Genomic DNA, 21,091 nt, shown 5'->3' on the forward strand with positions numbered 1-21,091 from the left:
GGGTGGGCAGGGAGGAGGGGCCGGGAGGGGAGGAGGCGGCGCCTAGAAAAGGAGGCGCGGGCCGGGAAGGTGCGGAGCGGGCGGCGTGCGCTCGGGCTGGGCCGGCCGCGGGCGCGGAGCGCGGGGGCGGGAGCGCGGCGGCGGCGGAGGGCGAGGGCCCGGCGGGGCAGCGCGATCGCGCCGGCGGGGAGCCGGGGGCCGGGGCGCGGGGGGCGCCGGGCCTGCCGTGCCGCCTCTCGGCTCTGCCCGCAGGTTCCGGGCGCGCAGCCCTCGGCCCGCCGCCGCCTGCCCCGGGCCCCGGAGCGCGGTGGAGGAGCCCCGCGAGGAGCCGGGGGCCCGCGCCCCGCGCCCCCCAGACATGGTGGGCCACCTGCATCTGCAGGGCATGGAGGAGAGCCTCAAGGAGAAGAGCCGGGAGGGCCTGCTGGACAGCCCAGACTCCGGGTTGCCCCCCAGCCCCAGCCCCAGCCCGCCCTTCTACTCCCCGGCGCCTGGCATCCTCGACGCCCGCGCCGGGGGCCCCGGCGCCTCCTCGGAGCCCCCCGGACCCGGCGAGGCCAGAGCGGTAAGCGCGCGCCTTCGCGCATGCCGGGGACGGGCCCGCGGCGGGGAAGGGGCTGCGCGCGCCGCGCCCCCAGACGCGGTTCTCAGGAAGCCAGGACCGGGTCCCCCTTCTCCCTCACCCAAGAAGGCGGTCCGGTGACAGCCACACTCCCAGGTGGGGACCAGGGCGCGTGGGCAGGGTGGCCTGACCCCGGGACCTGCAGACCTCTCCCTGGCGGTGGACCTCTCCACGGAGCCGTTCGTCTGACTGTCAGCAATGAAAGGGCAGGGGGTGAAGGACCGTGTCCGAAACTTCCCAGGAAGTTGGCTCGTACCTGGGTGGGCTTGGAACCCCGGCCGCAGCAGTGCAGATGTCCGACCAGACCCAGGGCCCTGGGCCGCTCCTGACCGGGTCCCTGTTTACTGTTCCCGGAGCTGCCAACGTGAAAGCCTTTTTTTTTTTTTTTTTAAACCAAATCCAGACAGGAGCCCTTCCTTCCCGGGATGTTGAGGGATGTTGACGTGGTGCCTGGGGAGGGCTGGAACCCCAGGTCAGGAGGCCCCAGAGTTCTGTCTCTCAGCAGACTTGGAGGGGCCTCCAGGTGGCCTTGGGTGGGCACCCGGCTTGCCTGGGATGGGATGTCCCCAGCAGGCCTGAGCAAAGCAGGCGAGTCAGGCGCCTGCCCGACTTGAGGAAATAAGTTGAAATCGGGAGGTTCCTGGCAGTCCCAGAGGCAGTTCCCTGTTGTCGCCCGCTCTCTGCAGCGTCTTTATATCCTTTCTGCTGAGTGTATGTGCCAGCACGACTCCAGCCCGGCTCCGGTTTCCTGGGGCCCCGATGATGCCCGCCTGGTAGCTGGCAGGGCAGTGCATGCCTCCCCCCATTGAAAATCCTCCAGGCAGCGGGAAGGATGGTCCCCCTGCCCCAGGGCTAATGACATGAATTCCACTTGTGCCTTCCCTGCTCTGTAGTCCAGTGGGTCTCCAACCTGGCTGGGCTTTGGCATCTCTTGGGGCTCTTTAAAAAGTACCCATGCCCGCCTCGCACCCCCAGACATTCTCATCCAGTCGGTATAGGCTGCAGCCTGGGCATCAGCATTTTTAAAACTTCCCCAGTCATTCTAATGTGCAGGTGGAGTTTGGGAACCACTATCTGTGACCAAAATCACGCCGTGAACTTGAACTTTTTAGTCTCTTTTTGGGGCTGGGGATGGGAGGGGCGTTGGGGACTTCCGGGGGCTGACAGAGGTGACCAAGGCTGTTTGGAGTGAAATCGATCCTGCTGTCTGTACGGGCCAGCTCTCCCGCCTGAGCGTCTCAGACCTGGCACAGTCCCAGGGAGGGTGTTCGGGCTGCTTGTGTGGGAATGGATCATGCCTCACCCGACGGGGCCCAGAGCAAAGGGCTGGGAGCCAGCCTTCCCTCTGGTCTTGAATGACCCAGAATCCTCCTGAAGGAGGGTTTTCTGGCTGTTTTCTCGGCCAGCCAGGCCAGCCAGGGGCAGGCATGCGAACAGCGTGCCTGGCTTCCTTGTCTTGGCTGCTCTAGTTGATTTTATTTTTCCCTTCCTTGCTAACTAGATGCCAGGTATGGAGCTGCGCTCTCCCTGCTCTTTTCATTTGGCTCAAAGGCAAAACCTGGGCCAGTTCTGTGCAGGGTAATAATGTCGGGCGTTCAGACAGCCCTCCCCGAGTCCGGGGACTGTCCCGACCTTTCCTGGCATCACCTCATTTGATTTTCCCCATATTCCCATGGAAGCCTGTGCTCTTATTGCCCCCATTTCCAGAGGGGGAAGCTGAGGCACAGAGGTCAGCGACTTGCCCAAGGTCGCCAGCTGCTAGGTGGCCGTGCTGTGGACACTCCCTGGGGATCTGGCTGCAGGATCCCCACCCTTAACCTGATGCATCCCATGTTTCACTGTGTGCCTGGTTAACTACCTGTGAGGGGCTTCTTTTGTGATTAAAAAACAAAATGCCTGTGAACCTATGGGGTTTTGAGATGCCGCTTTTAATAAAAAGAGAGGAAGTGGTTGCCACGGGCACCCTCTTCCCAGCCGTGGGGCCTGCTGCTGGCGCGCTGCCCACCGACCCGTTACTGCCGCAGGGGGGTGCCCCACCTGTGAACTCGTAGGGAACATTGCCAGTCTCGTGTTTGACGACACCCTGCTTGCTGATGACGCATGAGCACACTTTCCAGGTGCAGAGATAGGCAAAAGCTCGGCTGCTGATCTCGCCCATCTCAGGGGAAAGGGACAGAAACCTGTCGTGTGTCCTGGAGCCGATGGTTTCCAGCACCCGAGGACAGGCTGGTGGCAGGCCAGGCTGGGTTTCCTCTGGTGACCCCTCAGCCATGGGTCTCAGACCATGTGGGTCTGGGATTCAGCCTGCTCTGCACGGGGTGTGGTATCTTTGCTCCGACACCCAGTTCCCAGCACTGCCTTTGGGGTCAAAGTCGGTGGCACATGTGCTGCATGCTGTCCCCAAACCCAGCCACTGAGGTGCCCGAAGCTGGTCACCCTGCTCATTATGCTGGATGTGCACGTTCCGTTTGCTCATGCTTCACTGCATCACGAAGGTCCCATTTTTCTCCCACTTTGTTTCAATAAGCTGGGCTTACCTTCGGGACCATGCCCCATTGAGGCTGGGTGTCTGGCTGGCTGAGAGAGTGCCCCCAAGATGTACGAGGCATTGGGACCAGGCCGGGTGTGAAGGAAGCCCCACCCCAGCTTCACCACTGGTCTTTCTTGCTCACTCTTAGAAGCAAAGAGAGTAATGTTCCTGGTGATTCCCAAACCCAGTGAAGACCCAGGCGTCAGCCCTTCGTCGCCCCTGCACTTGCTGAGCACCTCCTGTGTGCCGTGCGCTGATCTGGACTGTGGGTGACACAGCAGTGAACATGCCATTCAAGGCCCCGACCTCGTGGAACTGGCATTCTAGTGGGAGACGCAGAGTCACCAACTGGAATAGGTGACACAGCACCAGGTGGGCTAAGTGCCCTTGAGACAAAACGCTGGATGAGGGGAGAGCTACAGTTGACAGGGTGCTCAGGGAAGTGACATTTAATAGGGCCAGACAACACTGAGGGAGTGGACTTTATGGTTATAGGGCTGAAGTATGTGCCAGTCCAAGAGAACGGCAAGTGCAAAGATCCTGAGGCGGGAACAAGACGGGCGTGTTCGGGGAGCGGCAAGCAGGCAGCAGAGGCAGACGGGCACTTGGGGGCCAAGCGGAGGCCAGAGAGTAAGATGCCCTTTGGTCTTTTAAAAAGGCACTTGTGACCATTTTATTTTTATTTTATAAAAGGCATCATGAGCTCCCACATCCCCCAAATTAGAAACCCAAATCAGACTGGACTGAGAGAGACGCTGGTGAGGAGCGGGACCTGTGTGGGGCTCTCCTGCAGGACGCGGGGACAGCCAAGGCCACCTGCTGGGCCAGGAGGGGTTTGCCTGTCGGCGGCGTTCATCCCTCAGATATTTGGGGCAGGCTGGGCGAGGAATACAGCGTGAAGAAGACAGATGCCGTCTGTGCTGCCTGTGGGCTCCCGGGCCTGGCCTGTCACCGCCAGGTGGAGGGGACAGCCGAGGTCCTTCCTCCCTCCTCCTGGTCCTGCCTGTCCAAGCTATGGGGCTTGGGGTCATCGTGCGGAGAGGGATCATGCGTCCAGGAAGGGTGAGTGGGGGGTGCGGCAGACGCCCATCCCCCCGAGTCATGGGCAGTTTGGGGAACTAGCCCTGTTCCATCTCACTGGCCTCGGGGAGACCACAGGTGGCATTTGGGGTCTCAAGTCATGTTCTCTGGGTGCATGTTAGAGAGAACGGGGTGGGGGCGAGATGTGGACAGCTCACCTTCTGTGGCTGACGAAGGACTCAGTCCGCTGTGGAGTGGTTACAGGAGGTGGCGTCCGAGCTGGTACCCCCTGAGACGTGGAGATGGGTTCTCCAGCAGCCGGCAGCCTGGGCTCCATCGTACGTCGCTCCTGTCACTCCCATCCGATCTCCCGGGGTCTGTTTGTCCATTGAGTGTATTTCTGAGTGGCACACTTGAGGATTTCCCTAAAGACGAGGTGCTGGTCCCCAAAGCCAGGTTCTGAGGGAAGCCCGGTGACCAGGTCTGGGTGGGGGATGGGGAGCCAGTTATCTTTGCCCCATCCTTGAAAATTTCCCATGGCTTTCGGCTCTTTGAGGCCACCCATGGTCACAGCTGCCTCTTGGGATCTTGGCTGTCACCACCTCCCCCGTGGGACTCCTGGATTTTCTCATTTCTCTGTTTCTGGTCTGTGATGGCAAAACCAAGGTTGAGGGAGGAGACGGAAGGGCATTAGGGACTTCGGGAGTTAGTGCCCGGGATTGGGAAGGATGGATGGACAGAAGAATGGATGGACAAAAGGATGGATGGATGGATGGACGGATGGATGGATAGATGGACAGATGGATGAATGCATGGACAGAAGGATGGGTGGGTGGACAGATGGATGGATGGATGGACAGAAGGATGGATGGATGGACAAATGGATGGATGGATGGATGGATGGATGGACAAAAGGATGGATGGATGGACAAATGTATGGATGGATGGACAGAAGGATGGATGGATGGACAGAAGGATGGATGAATGGACAGACTGAGGAGACAGGGGTCAGCCCCATGGCCCCCTTGCAGGCTCACAGGTGTGTCCTTGACCAGTGAAGGTGCCTGAGCGGGCTCTGGTGGAAGAGAGCCAGGTGGGTCAGGCCCGCTGGGAGGAGCCGTTTGCGGAAGGAAGGCCTCGAGGAGAGAGGGGAGCCAGAAAAACTGCACCTCCTCCAGCCCGGCTGCTTCAGCCTGACGGTCGGCCTCCAGCGGAAACGCGGCAGAGTCTCTGGCAGCCCCGCAGCTCCGTGCAAGGCTCACCTGTGTGAGAAGCTCTCTGTAGGTTTTGTGTGAAAAGAAGACAAATAGGCCCCGGCCCAGCCAGCTGCTGGGGAGACGAGACGGACGGACGGGGGAGCCAGCGGGAGCTGCCTTCCTGGGAAAAATGCGCTAGGCGGGACTGCCAGCAGCTCCCCTGGGGCGGGCGGGTCTGTCCTTTGTGCCCTTCGTTCTCCTGGCTGAGCGAGTGGAATGGTACACGGAGGCTGAGGGCTGAGATCAGGGGTTGGCAGGGCCACACTCCCTCCGACGGCTCTGGGGGGCGTCCACCCCATGCGTCTGCCCTGGCCGGTGTGTGGCCGGCGATCCCTGGCGTGTAGATGCCTCACTCCATCTCTGCGTCCATCTACACCTAGCTTCTCCCCTCTGAGTGTGTCCCAGGTCTGAATTTCCATCTTCTTCTGAGGACACCCGCCATACTGAATCAAGCCCACCCTGATCGAGTCTGACCTCGTCTTCACTTGATCCCGTCTGCAAAGACCCTGTGTCCAACCAGGGCCACCTTCAGGGTCACCGTTTCCAAACAGGCCCCGGGTGAGGACGTGAACATATCTCTGTGGGCTCACAAACCAGCCCACTGCCATCCCGCTCCCTCGGCTCCATCGGCCACCCGTCTCGGGGAGCAGGCCTGTCCTGGAGCCCGGCGTCCGTCTGGGATGGGATGCTGGGATGGGTCCCTGCTCTGGGAACCCATTCGGGGTCTCCTGGGCTCCCTGAACGTGGCCCGTTCAGCTCCTCTGTTGCGCCATGCTGAGGGGCAGCGAGCCTTTAGGAGCCCCTCCTCTCGCCCCAGGATCTGCCACCTTTCACAAGGACGGCGAGAATTCCTGGGGCTTACACGTCCCCTCCTGGGATCACTTTCCTCATGGGGAAGGTCGAGGTCAACGTTAGCCCAGCATGTGAGCTTTGGGTCTCAGATCCCAAATACACACTGAAGATAATCGAGTTTAATTCCAGTCGCAACACAAGCCATCACTGGCCGGTGAGGTCAGTGGCCTGGAGAAAGGCCATTTTGCCCCAACAAAGACTCCGTGTGGCCTCTCCCCCACGCCCGAGCGGGGTCTCCCTGTGGTCTTGCTCGCTTAGGAGCAGCACTGGGGGCTCCGGGCCCCTCCTCCTGCCACTCGCCCTCCATTGATGGGTCTCAGTGCTCCCTGACTCAGTGGCAGGATCGCCGTTCTGTGGGCCACGTGTGGCTCTGGCCACGTCCCACCCCATGGCGGTTGTGGGCTGCCGTGCGTCACCCAGGCTGGGCACAAACACTGCTGTGCTGTCCATCCGTGTCCTCGGCAGTCCGGCCAGGCCGTCACCGCGTGGCACTGAGCTCTCACGGCGGAGCCCTTATCTTTCCGTGCCGTCCTGTGCGCTGTGCCCTGTACGGCAGCCAGGAACGGGCGCTCCAAAGAACCGTGTGTATTTTTACTTCCAGCCACCGAGTATTTATCCTCGCCCCGGCCGCTCCCAGGAGGGCACATGAATCACTGGGCGAAGCGGGCGGGGCCTGGCGGGCAGAGGGCAGCCCGCGGCCAGTTGTCCTCTGGGTCCTGCTCTCTCTGGGGCCACCCCTGGTCCCCACACACACGCCCACCCCCCACCTGCCCAGGAGATCAGGGAGCTGGCCCCGGCCCCAGGCTAGAACAGGGCTCTCCCCAGCCCCCAGAAGGAGTGGGGGCTAGAGGCTGGACCAGCCTGGCTGTCCTGGGTGGGGAGCATGGCACTGGGAGACTGGGGGTCCAGCCTTCAGTTCTCAGCTCATCTGCACCCAGGACTCGCTTGCCCCTGCATCCCAGAGCCACAAGAGGACCCCAGCCCCCCAGGACCCTGGCCAGCCTGTGCCTCAGGCCTCCCTGACGAGCCTGTAGCCCCGCCGTGTGAGCCTCACAAATGGCACAACCTCGTTTTCAGATGAGCAAACTGAGGCAGAGTGAGCAGGCGGCTGAGGGTCTCTCAGTGGGTTGTCCTTAGGCTAGGACAAGAACCGGGCCTTTGGGGAAATGGGCTGGGCTGTGGCCACCCTGGGGGTGGGGTGGGGGGGTGGGCCTGCCTGGGGGCTTTGTTCGCTCCTGGTGGGCCCGTGAGCAGTCCAGCAGGTGCAGCGGCAGCGGGTGCCCGGGTGTGCGAGCTGCCCCGCCCGCCCGCGCCCCTCCCCAGCCCCCACCCTGCAGGCTCCCATTGGAATGCAGCTGGCTGAGGAGGAGCCTCCATGTGGCTGCAAGGCTGTCCTCCGGCATGGCTGCTTGGCTGTGACAGGCGCTTTCCTTGCCCGCTCTCCAGGCTGGCCGCGTTCCCTGGGGCCGGCACTGCCATTTTGATGTTCAAACAGCCCTGTGGCCAGAAAGACTCTGCTCTGAGCTTCCGGCTGCCGGTGGCTGCGGGGAGGCCAAGGGCTGCGCGGCTGCCACCGTCGTCCCTTCTTGTCTGTTCCTGGAGCCCTGCGGGGGCGGCCTTGGCACACCTTCTGGAGCTGTCTCGCCACCCAGGCCGGGTGGATGCCAGCCGGCATCTGCGTCTCACCAGCTTCTCGTATCTCTTGTGCGATGCTTCCAGCTCGGGCGGAGTTTAGATATTTTCCACTGGGGCCCTTTGGGAACCGGTGCCCGGAGCTCTGGCTCCCCAGCCCAGCCTGTGAAGTGAGCCTTGTCTCTCTGCTGGCAGCCAGTCAGGGAGCGAGATCCGGCCGGAATGGGGCTGCTCCCACGTCGGGGCGAAGGGCCACTCAGGCAGCCTGTTGGGTTTGGCGGTTTCTGTATCCGGGGTGGACCCAGGAGGGAGTGATGCTCAGCTCAGTCATAGCACTGAAGGCTTTGCCTCTCAGAGAAGTGCTCCTGCTCGTGAGCTCGGGCATTATTCTTTCTCGGGAAGGAGGGAGTGGCTCAAACCAGCGGCAGGCTGCCCCTCTCTCCCTCCAGCCCTTCCGCCCGTCTGGACAGGAGCGAGGCCTCCAGAAACTTAGTGCTCACGTTCACATCCCCTCACATGCCCGCATCATTCTCTCTCCTCGTCAGTGGCCACATGTTACCTCCTCTTGAATAAGAAGCGCCCTGGGGTGCACTGGCCCAGTGGCATAGGGGTTAAGTTCCAAAAGGGGTTAAGTGTTCCACTTTGGCGGCCCCGGGGTTGGCAGGTTCGGATCCCAGGCATGGACCTACACACTGTTTATCAGTCATGCTGTGGCAGCGTCCCACATAGAAAACAGAGGAAGATTGGCACAGATGTTAGCTCAGAGCCAATCTTCCTCACTAAAAAAAAGGGGGGGGGGGAGAAGAGACATGGGAGGCACGGCCTCATCCACCCACACAGGGTCTGGCACACAGTAGGTGCTCAGGTGTCCAGCACACAGTGGCTGCTCAGCAAACACCTGCACATGTTGGGGAACATGTCAAGTTTCAGATAGTGTGTTTTGGGGAGAGAGTTTTGCTTCTATAAACGTCAAGTCATGGAGTTTGGCAGCTAGGGTCAGCGTTGCCTTAACTAGGTGAGCCACGGAAGGTGCTGGAAGTGTCTGAATCTTGTCACTGTTGTTTTTTTTAAATTCAGTCTCCTGAAACAATGTGTGCTTGCTTCCAGAAGGCGGGAGCAGTGTTGCTTCAAGGTTCAAAATGGGCTGGATTGTAATTCTCTGCAGGATGGACCACCCCAGACCTCCGTGCAAAGGAGGACTCGTAACACAGGCCAGCTTTTATCTGGCACTGGCTCTGCTGGGCACCGTCCTGCACACTCACACGCCTCAACCCACACAGGCCTCGCTGCAGCCCGTGATGGGGGGCTCCTGTCGCCCCACTTCAGAGACCAGGAGGCCGTGGCCCAGAGAGGGGGGCCGTTTGCCGTGGGTCACATGGCATGTTGGCTTCCTGCAGCTGCTGTGACAGATGACCACACACGCAGTGGCTTAAAGCAACACAGATTGATTATCCTACAATTGCGAAGGTCAGACGTGCAAACTGGGTCCTGAGGGCTGAGGTCACGGCTATGGGCGTGGCTGTGCTCCTCCCTGCCCGCTCCAGGGAGAGCCCTCACCGGTCCTGCTTTCTGGAGGCTGCCCCTGCTCCTTGGCTCATGGCCCCTTCTCCGTCCCCAAGGCAGCAGCCTGGTGTCTACACTCTCCCTGCCTCTGACCTGCCGCCTCGCTCTTGGACCCTTGTGACGACATCCCGGTAATCCAGGATGAGCTCCCATCTCAGGACCCCTAACCACACCCGCAAGGCCCTTCCACCATGTCAGGTCCCATCTCAGGTCTAGGGATCAGCGTGTGCACGTCTTTGGGGCCACTGTTCCCCCTGCCACACCCAGGAAGCGGGCAGCAGGTGCCCCTTTGAGGACCACACGCTCCATATAAACACAGGGAGGGACGGGGCCACCTGAGGACAGGTGCTAGGGGCTTTGGAGGACCTCTTTCGTCCCCAGGCTTTGTGTCCCTTCTCCCTGTGGTCCTTGGCCCTTGTTCTGGGGACACCGTGACCGGCCAGGGAGAGGGCTGCTGGTGACCGTGTCCACAGGCTGATCCCAGCCTTAGAGATGGCCGTGGGCCTGGCCCTGGGACTTACAGGTCGGTGGGGGCTGCTTTGCACCTGTGAGGTCTCTCCTCTGGGCAGTGCAAGGGCTGCGAGAGGCCAGGCCCGGGGGTTAGAGGTCATCAGGTCCTGAACCTCAGGGAGCTTATGGGCTGGGGGTGACGAATACAAGAGGTCACAGCCGTGGAGGCCAGCAGATGGGAGCTGCAGGGGCCCCGTGGAGGATGGCGGGAGACAGGGAGCCGATGCCTGCGGTCAGTCCCACTGGATCCAGTGAGAAGGAGCCAGAAGGCTGTTCCTGGTCAGGGAGGCACAGAGGCAGCCCGGGCACGGCAGAAAGAGGTGACAGATACGTGGGCAGAGGCCTGGGCGGGAAGTGCCCTGCGCCGTGCATGAGGGACAGCCTGCTCTGAGCGGGCAGTGACAGGCCAGTCCCGGGGCTGTGGCGCCGACCCCGTGGACGTGAGAATGTCGTGGGGGAGGGCCCGGACCCTGGAACCGGACCTCCAGGGTTGAGCCCCGGCTCTGCCTCTCCCCGGCTGTGGGGCCTCACGTGGGACGATTGCTCTCCCAGCAGAGGCGAGTCCTCCGGGTGATGCTGCGGGACAAACAGCCCACTCGCGGTGGCCTCCTTCTGCTGTCACTACCTGTTCGTCACGGGTTGACCAACACACGACGTGGAGGTCCCCCGGGGTCTGAGGCTGGCGAACTGGCCGGCGTCTTCAATGATGCAGAAGGAAGAGGGGGCTCTGGAGGGCCTGCCCTGGCAGTGACATCCTCGGCCGGGGGTGACAGGTGGCACAGGCAGAACTCACCGGTGCCCCCCAGGGACCAGGAGCTGTGGCCCCAGCACGTGGGTGGAAGGCCGAGCCTGCGACCGGCCCATGCTGGGGGCTGGTTTGCAGACAGGGGAGGATTGGGGAGGACCCCCGCTGGAGTCCGGCCTGTGGCCGGGGCAGGACGTTTCTGAGCAAAGGAGCCCATCACTTAGAGGATGAGGCCGATGCAGAGCCGAGTCTGCTGAGAGCCCTAGAAGGTCTTAGAGGGAGCGGCTCCTGGTGCTCTGGGGCCTCAGATTTTTGCTGCCAAATGCCCTCTTTTCTGGGCTCTCTCATGGGCTTAGTGTCACTGCAGGGCGCTCGAGTGACAGATGAGCTTTTCAGGGGACAATGGCGGAGCGATGAAGAGGCCTGCAGGGCTGGGGCCGGGCTGGAGAGCATCCAGGGGAGTCATGGGGGGCAGCGAAGATCAGAGTGTGGACGCTTCCGCACGGTGGCTGGGGGCTGGGCCACAGGAGCTGGGGTCTGTATTTGTGGAATCGGTTTGGGGCCGGCAGGCAGTGGGCTGGGCTGGGGGGTACACTGCAGAGTGGGCTGGGCCCTCAGCCCACTCTCTGAGGGGAGAATGGGGGCCCGTGGTCCCTGACTGTCTTCGCTGCCACATCTTGTGGAACTCTGGGGACAGACTTTAAGGCAGACTAGAGAAAGAACTTCCCAGCAGGTGAGCTATGGGACGGACTTGGGAGGGGGAACAGGTGGCACTTTCTTTGCATTTATCTGAAGGGGCTCTTTTCTGAGGAAGCTATCAATGGCTTCTTTTATCATAGTATTCTCTTTTCCCACCTTAACAAGATTCTCCCGGTTGCAAGTGAGAGAAAGGGGGCTCAAGTTGTTTTGAGCTACAATATGGATTTGCCGGTGCTCACATCTGAATATTGGCTTCAGGCATGGCTTGATCCAGGCATTCAAACCATGTTGGCAAGACTTGATCTTCCACCATCTTTGATGTCTGCTCTCCTCTGTGTTACGTCATTTCCGGATGGGTTTTCCTCAAGTGGTGGCAAGTTGTGCCCCCTGCCAACCATCCCCACATGCTTAGCCACCTCAGGGTGGCTTTCCTCATAACTCCTACAGAAGACCTGGGCAGGACTCTCATTGGCCCAGCTTGGGTCCCAGGCCCATGCCTATACTGACTGTTGTCCGCGGGGAGATGCAGTGTGGTGTCCAGAAGAGGTGGATGCTGGGTAGGCAAAGCCCGGTGCCCACAGCCTCTGCCCCTTGGGGGCAGCCCCCAGCCTTGGGCTGCCCTGAGAAGGCCCAGGAACCTTTCTTAGGGCGAGCATGGTTTCCAGCCCTAGCTGAGCCCTGACCTCCTGCGTCACTGAGGGGGGAAGCTGGCGAGGCCCTGGACCCGTGCTCCCCGAGAGCTTAGTGTGCTGGCTCCGGGAGCTTAGTGTGGGCTGGGGGTTGTAGTGAGAGGCCATTACCATGTCCCCTTATTGAGATGCCTGGGGACTGGGGGGGCAGGCTGGTGGGTGGGGAGCCATGGGCCAGGTGGGTGGCCCGCAGAGGGACGCTGGGGTGGGCTTCCTGATAGACCCCACGAAGCAGGCATCCAGACCTGGCCAAGGCTGGAAGGGGGTGGGCCGTCCTCTTGTGCCCAGTGAGAAACTGAGGCCACGGTGCCAAAGGGCTGCGTAACCCTGTGTCTGTGTCTCTACCGGCAGCCCCCGCCCCTCCCCCCGAAGCCACCGGCGCTCGAGATGCGGCCCCGGATGCTGCCTGTGTTCTTTGGGGAGAGCATTGAGGTGAACCCCGAACCCACACACGAGATCCGGTGAGTGGGGCCGCTGGGCTGGGGGGCTGCTGGTCCTGACCCCCTGCAGGGTGCCCCTGCCGGCTGGGGGCTCAGCGGGCTCCTCTCCCTCCAGGAAGCCCCTCTGGGTGCTGCCCCCTGAGGAGGCCTGGCTGTGGCTTAGCCAGAGATGAACGGGTGCTACGAGACTCTGATCCCAGGGGGCTTCCCTGTCCCCCTGGCCCGGGTCTACATCCGGCTAGTTCCCCTCCAACCTTCCACCCCAACCCACCTGATTTTTACTTTCAATCCCGCCTCCGGGGAAGTTTGGGAGGTGATCACATGACCACCCACACAGCTAATGCAGCTGCCAGCTCTTTAGACCACAGCACCTTGGGACCCCTTTCCACCCCGCGTTTCCTGAGTGTCAGGTGAACACAGAGTTGCTCCGTGCTCCACGTGACTGTCATGTGGCTCCTTTGTCCCCGAGGAGTGGTGGCACTGCACGTGTGTTAGGGGCCCTCCCACGCATGGGACATCTCAGGTGGCATCTGGATGGCTTAGTTAGGTGCCCCACCGGGAGCTTTCCTCCATCACCGCGCCCTCCTCCGAGGGCCTCTGGGGCCAGGCTTCCAGAAGGTGGAGGCCGGGCTCCGTGGGTCCTGCCCATATCTCCACGGGGCTCTGGAGATGGCGCTGTCCACGTCAACCTGGGCCAGCAGGGCTGCGACCCACAGCCTCCTGCCCCTCCAGCTGGGGACACGGTCCCAGGGGACAGACGGGTACTTCCAAGTTTTTTCTTCCCAAACAGCCTTCCCTTTTAGTTTTAAAATGAGAACAAACATTAGATTACTGGGGGTGCAGTGAGGCTGGACCGGAGCTGCCGTGAGTCTCGGGCCTCAAGGCCCTTCACAGACCGCTCATCCGGGGGGCTGCGTGGGAAAGAGGCAGCTTGTGTCCCACCCTCCCCGAGCTTCCGCCTCCAGGGTGATTTTCCGAGGCGCTGGCAGCAGGGCCGGGGACCTGAGCAGCTGCTCTCGCCAGGGGCTCGCTCATCTCAGCCCCTGAGGCTACTGTTCGGGACACTTGTTTGACATAATTTCAAACTTACAGAAAAGCTGCAGGAAGAGGACAGGGCGCCCATGTGTCCCGGGCCAACAGCCCCACGGGGTGCACGGTTTGCCTTATTGCTTGAACCTCGCCTGCTCTCTCTTCCTACGCGGAGGAAATGTTTTCTGACCCATTTGAGAGGAGATTGGCGACCTCCTGACCTTTACCCTTCAATCCTCCAGTGTCCTTCCTAAGGGCAGGGCCGTCCTCCCACCTGATGACCGGACGGTTGTTAAAATAGGACAGCCGGCTTGGACACACGGCCTGCCTCTGATCCACACCGCAGGGTCCAGTTTCGTCTGTTGTCCCAACAATGCCCTTTCAAGCTGTCTTTTTCAGGATCCAACCAAGGTCTCGTGTTGCATTTAGCTGTCACTGTCTCTTTAGTCTCCTCGAAGCTGGCACCGTCCCCCAGCTCTTCTGGGACCTTTTGTTTTTCTTTACCTTGTTTTTTCTTTTGCTGGGAAAGATTCACCCTGAACTAACATCTGGTGCCAATCTTCCTCTATTTTTTTTCTCCCCGCAGCCCCAGCGCATGGTTGTATATCCTAGTTGTAAGTGTTTCTAATTCTTCCAGGTCAGACGTGGCCACAGGGTGGCTGCTGACAGACAGGGGTGTGCGTCCCCGCCCAGGAACCGAACCCGGGCACCCAACTTTAACCTCTCGGCCCTCAGGGCTGGGTCCTCTTCTTTGACCTTTTGACCTTTTGGAAGAGCCCAGGCCGGTGTGTTTAAGAGTTCTGCGAGGGGCCCTTCCCAGGGTCCTCCAGAGCGCGCGGGCGGGGATCACACGCCCCATCCTGGCCTCACCGCCTCCTCCCCTCCCCAGCTGCAACTCTGAGGTCAAGTACGCCTCGGAGAAGCACTTCCGGGACAAGGTCTTCTACGCGCCGGTGCCCACGGTCACGGCCTACAGCGAGACCATCGTGGCGGCGCCCAACTGCACGTGGCGCAGCTACCGCAGCCAGCTGACCCTGGAGCCGCGGCCGCGCGCGCTGCGCTTTCGCAGCACCACCATCATCTTCCCGAAGCGCGCGCGCAGCTCCTTCCGCACCACCCTGCGCTGCCGCCCGGGCGCCCGCCGCTTCGCCGCCAGCGTGCAGCTGCAGCCCTGCCCGCCCGCGCCCGCGCCCGCGCCGCGCTAGGCCCCGACGGGGCCCCTGCCGCCCCCGCCTCGCCCCCGGCCGCGCGGCGGACCCGGCCCGCGGACCTGTGTTAGCAGCAGCCAAACGGCGAGGCCGCGGGGTGGCCTCGGAGCGCGCAGGGCCGGGCCGGGCATTAGCGGGTGGCCCCCCGACGGTCCGCGAGAGGAGGGGTGCGTCCAGCCCCCGGAAGCGGAGCACGGCCCAGGCCCGGAGGGATGGCTGGGGGACCTGCAGCGGCTCCTCCGCACCCCGCACCCGTCTGTCCAGGGCTGGTGGCCTGGCTCCCAGGCCGTGCGTGAGGGCAGAGGGTGCCCCCCAGACACCCAGCGCTCCCCGAAAGGGCTGTGGGCAGAGGGGCCTTGCGAGGGTGCGCGGCCGGCGCGGGAGGCCCAGCCTGGAGCCGTGATGGAGCCGCCTCTGGGGACATGCGGGCAGCCGGACACGGGCGGGTGCTGGTGGGGGCGGGGTGGTTGCGGGGCGCAGCCTGGAGAAGACCTCGGCTTGGCCGTGCCCGTGTCCTGTGGCCCCGTGTGGGACACCCAGGGCGTAGCCGTCGAGTCGAGGCCTTCAGCTCTGCAGCCGGAGCCTCGGCCGCCGAGGGGAGCGTTTCTGCGCTCCGATGTCCGCCGCCGCTGCCGGAGCTCCCGGCCGCGTTACTACACGGATGATGGCTCACGGTGACAGGTGCTGCGGGGCGCACCTCCCATGAGTGACGTCAGGGGAGGAAGACGGGAGAGACCCGTGCTCCCTGGGACGAGCCAGCGCGTGCCGGGTCGCAGCTGGGGTCGCGGAGATGCCCCTTAGACCAGAATGGACCCAGCGGGTGGGGGCTGCCCCGCCACTCCCCTGGCCACCCCCGACAGGGGCTTTAGATCCCTTGGGGTGAGGGGGTGACTCTCGTGTCCAGAGAGGCCCGATGTATTTTATGTGTCTACACCGTGGGGCCCATTCTCTCCAGAGATGCTTTCTCATTAACAAAGAAGTAACTTAAGAACCGATTGATGATCTTAATAAAATGTGCAAACCCTCCTCTGTGTTTCTGAGACCGTGGGCCCTGGGGCGGGAGTAGGAACGGTTTTCTCAGGCCCAGGTCCCGCCCCGCTGCTCACAGGGGCAGGGGGGTGTGCTGCAGGCCCAGAGCCCTGGGCCACCCCCCGCCATGGCCTCAGTGTGTGCACAGTGCCACCCGGGAGCCGATTAATAAATGCAGAGGCCCAGGCCCCACCCTGGGACTTGGGTCTGGGGTAATACCAAGGAGGGTCCCGGGAATCTGAAATTGGGGAGACACAGAGCAGCCAGGGGACAGTGTCCTCCATGAGTTGGGGACAGACGGGAGTCTTTGACACAGAGGCTTTGTGCAGGGGACAGATTCTCACTTTGCGGGCATGGGTGCCAGGAGTGCGATGGCAGGGCCAGCGTGGCCTCCTGAGGCCCAAACCCTAGCCTGCAGTGTGTAAAATGACAGTAACGATACGGCCCTCCCAGCTCACGCCTGCGGCTCTCACTATGTTCCAGGTGCATATTAAACGCTTCGTGTGGTCCCCTCCTTTCATCCTTACCTGTGGAGACGGGTGCTACTGTGTCTCCATTTTAGAGGAGTAAGTGAGGCGCAGAGAGGTTAAGTGACTTGCCCAAGGTCACACAGCTGGTGGGGTGGGGGAGCAAGGCCAGGAGCTGAGCCAGGAGCCCTGCCCTCTGACCCACTTGGCCACCGGCCATGATGGAGGATGGTCTCTAACAGGATGGGGGCCAGGGGTGAAGCCAGGAGGGGTGGTGGGGCCAAGGACAGGTCTACCTCACTGTGGGGAAGAGGCCTCCGGGGGTCTGCGTGCACCAGCAGGATGCAGTCCAGCCTCGGGCCCCCGAGAAGGCAGCCCGCTCCGAGATGGGAGCCTGTGCAGCCCCGCACGCCGGGCGTGGCCTCGCGGCCACTACGCTCATTCAGCTGCAGCCGCCTGAGCCGCGGTCGCCACCCTGACCTCTCACCGCCGTGAAGGAAGCCTGGCCTGGGCTTCCTGACGATGACAGTGCCAACAAATCCAGCGACCTTGCAGGAGCCCCGGGTGGCCCTTCAAGAAAGAACTTTCGAGGCCTGCAGTCCACTGTAGGCCAGCAGCCACAGCCTCCCGGCCACCGCCAGGCGCTTCCCAGGGGCCCAGCTGTGGCTTCACGGTGGCCCCGACGCTTCTGTTGAGAGTCTGCCCTCGGGCCGAGCGAGGCTCCCTGCCCAGTGCTGCTTCGTCTCCCTTCATCCTTCACAGGCGTCACCCCAGGAAGCCCCTGGCCCTCCTGGCTCATCTGCGGTGCACATGTGCCTCTGAGGGGCGGGCAGGGTTGCATCCTGCTCTTGGTGCGTCTCCAGGGGTCACTCTGACCATGCATTCGAATGGCTGCTGCCTACCCCGCTGAGGCTGGGACCCCAGCCTGCCTCCTCGGACGTAGGGCCCAGTGAGGCCAACCTGGGAGGGGGAGGACGTCAGGGACAGGGACAGCTGCCTGTATGGCCCCCAAGTGCACCCCGCTTTTCCTCGGAAGCAGCTCCTCGTCCTCTGGGCTCCCGGGCAGAAAGAGGGGCCTGTCTCGTCTAGATCCCGTCCCAGCCCTTGGCATTTCCACCCCCAAAATAAAGGGACTGGAGGCCAGGGTCCCCTGCTGCCCAGGCTGCAACAGGCCCTCTGGCTTCTCCCCTCCCCCACACTCCCAGATCCAGATGCACTAGGCAAGCCCCTGAGGGCCAGCTGTCACTCCCTGTGCCCCCAGGAAGGCGGAGATGACACTGGGGATGGGCCTGGTGGCTGGAGAAAGAGTATGCCACTTAGCTTCTCTAAGCGTCTGCAAAATGGGCGCATGGCCTACCTCCCGGGCCGCTGGGGTGCTGAGGACCGCTCGGGGAGCCTCTGCTGCAGCTGCACCAAGCCGGACCCTTCCTGGGGCCCACCCCGACCCCTCGCTCAGCCTCTTCTGCGGGCACCCAGGCCAGTTTCTGGGTTCACACGCACGGAGCTCAAGTCAAACTCAGCATCCCCCCCAAACAGGGGTCCCCACTGTCTGGACTCGACGCGGTCCCATCTCTTCCTCCCCAAGTGGGACGGACAGAAGCGCGTCCCTGCACCTGGCAGGAACTCAAGTCAGCATGTTATGCATGTGATTTTCCCAATGACCTGTGAGGTGGCTGGTGAGGAATTCTAATGAGGACGCGGGCCTGGCCTAACCCCAGAGGAGGTGCCGATGGAAGACGGCCTGTCACGTGGTCCTACATCTAAACCCACAGCATCCGTAAAGGCCTCCTTGGCTCAAGGACAGAGCAGCCAGGGAGCCTTCGCACCAGCTGCCAGCCATCGGGTTACTTCCAGATATGCAAATAAGAGTCACTGTCACCAGGCCACCTGGAGTGTTTCCTGCCCTCTCTCTCCTTTCCTCTCGAACCCGTTTTTGTCTTCATCCCTTGCCTGTCCCGCTCTGCCTCCCCACAGGCGAATGGCCATGACCATGTGAAAGAACTAAACTATGTGTCTCTGAGTTACTCCTCACAGCAATATCTCATTTTACAGATGGGGAAACTGAGGCACAGAGGGTTCAGATGACTTGGCCAGGGTCACACAGCCATTGGGTGGCAGGGCGAGGATGGAAGCAGGCTGCTGGCTCTGCAGTCTGCTCCCAACTCAGACGCTACACCCTCCCCTCACTGCCCCGTAAGTGGTCTGGCCCTGTCTCCTCCCTGGGGCCCGGGGCCTCTGCCTTGGCCTTCTCTGCTGTGTGACCCCCAACCTGGCCCCACGCTGGTTGCCCAGGCCTGTTTCTCCCTCACAATCCATCCAGCAAGCCAACGTCACCCTGATTTCAGAAAACCAGCAAATTACCTCACTGGGCATCTCAGAAATTCCTGTGCCCCCACACTGACTAACGTCCAGTCTCCCTGGGCCCCCAGATGTCCCTGGCTGGGTCTCACCTCCCAGCCTTTGACCACACAGGTTCCTTTGGCTCAGCACATCCCTCCACCGAGAACTGCCACCTCCAGGAAGCCACCCTGACTGCTCCAGTTCAGTTATCACAGTGCCTTGGGGACCAGTCCACTCCTGCCCTCCCCATGGGGGCAGCTTTTGGGCTGGTGGGCCGGCCTTCTTCTATGGAGCCTCTTGTGCCCTCACTGGAGACCTCCTGGCGGGACAGAAGTGAAGGGACCATGTGACGGTCTAGCTGTGACCCTGAACCCCACCCCCGACCCCACAGTGAGGGCTGCAGCCACCTGCACCAGACACACCTGGGCTGCTTGCTGAAAGCACAGATTCCCGGGGCCCCACCCTGGACCTAGAGAATTATTCATTTTCCGGCATTTTAACCAACTTCCCAATGTCCTAAGACACAGGGACATTTGCCAACTATTCTTTGCTTTACAAAACACTTCCTAATTTTCTGTTGAATCTGATCCTCATAGTGTCAGTTCAGCTCCACAAAGCCACCAAGGAGGCTCAGTCAACAACAGGGACAGGCGGGGAACACAAGAGCTCTGCCTTCAAGGGCTTCTGTCTGGTTTGAGACATGAGTAGCTTACAATGTGTTCGCTGAGACCAGAGGAGAGAGATTGTGGGGCTAATGAGTTCTCAGAGGAGGCAATGCCCCAGTTGGGTTTTGAAGTGTGTGTAGGAGTTTTCCAGGGAGCTAGATGTTGGGAGAAAAGCATGGGCCTCCGTGTTAAAGACAGAACACTGAGCAAACCAAAGAAGCTGGGGTGGGATGAGCTCTGAAGGGGTTGAGGACTGGCTGGTTGCCCCTGGAAGATAGGGTGGACCCTCTGCAGGCACAGGAGACGGGGAGCTCTCCCTACACCCTGCGAACACTCCTGTTGTGTCTGGGCCACTGGCCCTCAGAGAAGACAGAAGGAGGCGCCACGTGGTGCCACCTCTGAGGTTATGGGCACAGGGGGCTGGCGGAGGTGACCATATGGGCTGAGGCTGTGTCCCCCTACCCCAACAGTACTCTGGTCTGAGCGCAGCTGAGGGAGGTGCCATGGGTTCCTGGGGGACACCAGCACACATGGCCAAGCCCTGGTGGCTGGTGTGGCCATCCTGACCGCAGCATCCTGGACTCCAGGTGGGGGCTCCCTGCGCCCCTGTGAGGGAGTCCCCACCGGGGACAGGGCCCTTTGCTGGCTCAACACTACCACCTGCCTGCCAGCCTCGGTACTGCAGCCCAGGGCCAGGCTGGGCCCCATGGGAGGCGGGTGAGACCCCCGCACAGATGAGAAAATGGGGCTCGGAGGGCACCACAGTGCCCTCAAGGCCATACACGTCACTGCGCGGCCTGGAAGCCAGGCCCTATGTGGCTCCATGCCCCCTGCTCATTTCGCCTCCCACCCAGGCTCACCGGGTCACCTCCGGGGATGCGGAGCGCCGGGGCGGCTGGCCACACCCCGGGAGGGGGCGGTACTGGCACTGCCAGCGTGGAGGGTGTGCAAGGGATAGCAATTTCTGCCTCCAGGGGACCCTGGTTCTCTCCGCCGCCCCTGAAAATCCCCCGTCTCCAGGTTGCTGAGTGGGCGGCTGAAGTCCGAGGTCTGGGGAAGGGCAGGGCCCGCGGCAGCCGTGGAAGGCTGGTTCCCAGCTGAATGGACCGCCCCCCCTCAGCCAGACACGCAGGCCTGCTGACGAGCTGGCTGGGCCAGGGGGGCCGTCTCTGGGTATTTGGGGTCGTATGTCTCTGGGTGGGCCGAGAGGGGCTATGAGAGCGGAGAGCCTGAGGGACGGGGACGGGGGGTTCCAGGACCACAAGACCCCCAGGGTTAGCATGACGTGAGCAAAGAGAACCCCTGCTTTGCAAACTATCTTGTGGGGTTCACCTTTCAGAGACCCCACCTCCCACCCCTCAGAGCTCCCAAAGGCCCCAGGATCCTGGGAGCCCAGGCCGGCCTCCAGGAGCTGACCCAGCAGGACTCAGTGTGGCAGCCCGAGGCCTCGCAACGGTGTGCATCTCCTGGCCGCCAACTGTCTTACACATCTGCCCGGTCCTGGGGCTGAGGTCCAGCCCCACTCTGCAGGCAGCGCCCGAGTGGGACACATCGGGGGTCCTTCAGCCCATACCACAGGGCTGACCTCGGCTCTGCTGGCGTGGAGATCCTCTGACCTCTGCTCCGAGAAGGGGTGGGCATCAGGGGCCACACCCAGGCCAGCGATGCCCCTGGGGGGCCGTGGAGACTGAGAGGTGGCTAAGGGGCAGCTGAAACCTGCCACCTGTAGGGGCCTCCGGGCCGGTCAAGAGCAGCGGGAGCAGCCCTTGAGGGCAGACTGGCACGCCCCTCACCA

The 21,091-nt window shown here is 62.2% G+C and overlaps 1 protein-coding gene across 1 annotated transcript; it reads left to right on the top strand.

The window, feature by feature from the left end:
* Positions 1 to 71: 71 nt before the first annotated feature.
* Positions 72 to 15,821, top strand: RFLNA (refilin A). Its single transcript, XM_070627236.1, has 3 exons — positions 72 to 565; positions 12,470 to 12,579; positions 14,477 to 15,821. Exons 1-3 carry the CDS (start codon positions 359 to 361, stop codon positions 14,790 to 14,792), a joined length of 633 nt encoding a protein of 210 aa, XP_070483337.1. The 5' UTR covers positions 72 to 358; the 3' UTR covers positions 14,793 to 15,821.
* The last annotated feature ends 5,270 nt before the right edge of the window (positions 15,822 to 21,091 follow it).

This window comes from Equus przewalskii, chromosome 7 (assembly GCF_037783145.1).
Source record: "Equus przewalskii isolate Varuska chromosome 7, EquPr2, whole genome shotgun sequence".
In the NCBI taxonomy this organism is placed as follows: domain Eukaryota; kingdom Metazoa; phylum Chordata; class Mammalia; order Perissodactyla; family Equidae; genus Equus; species Equus przewalskii.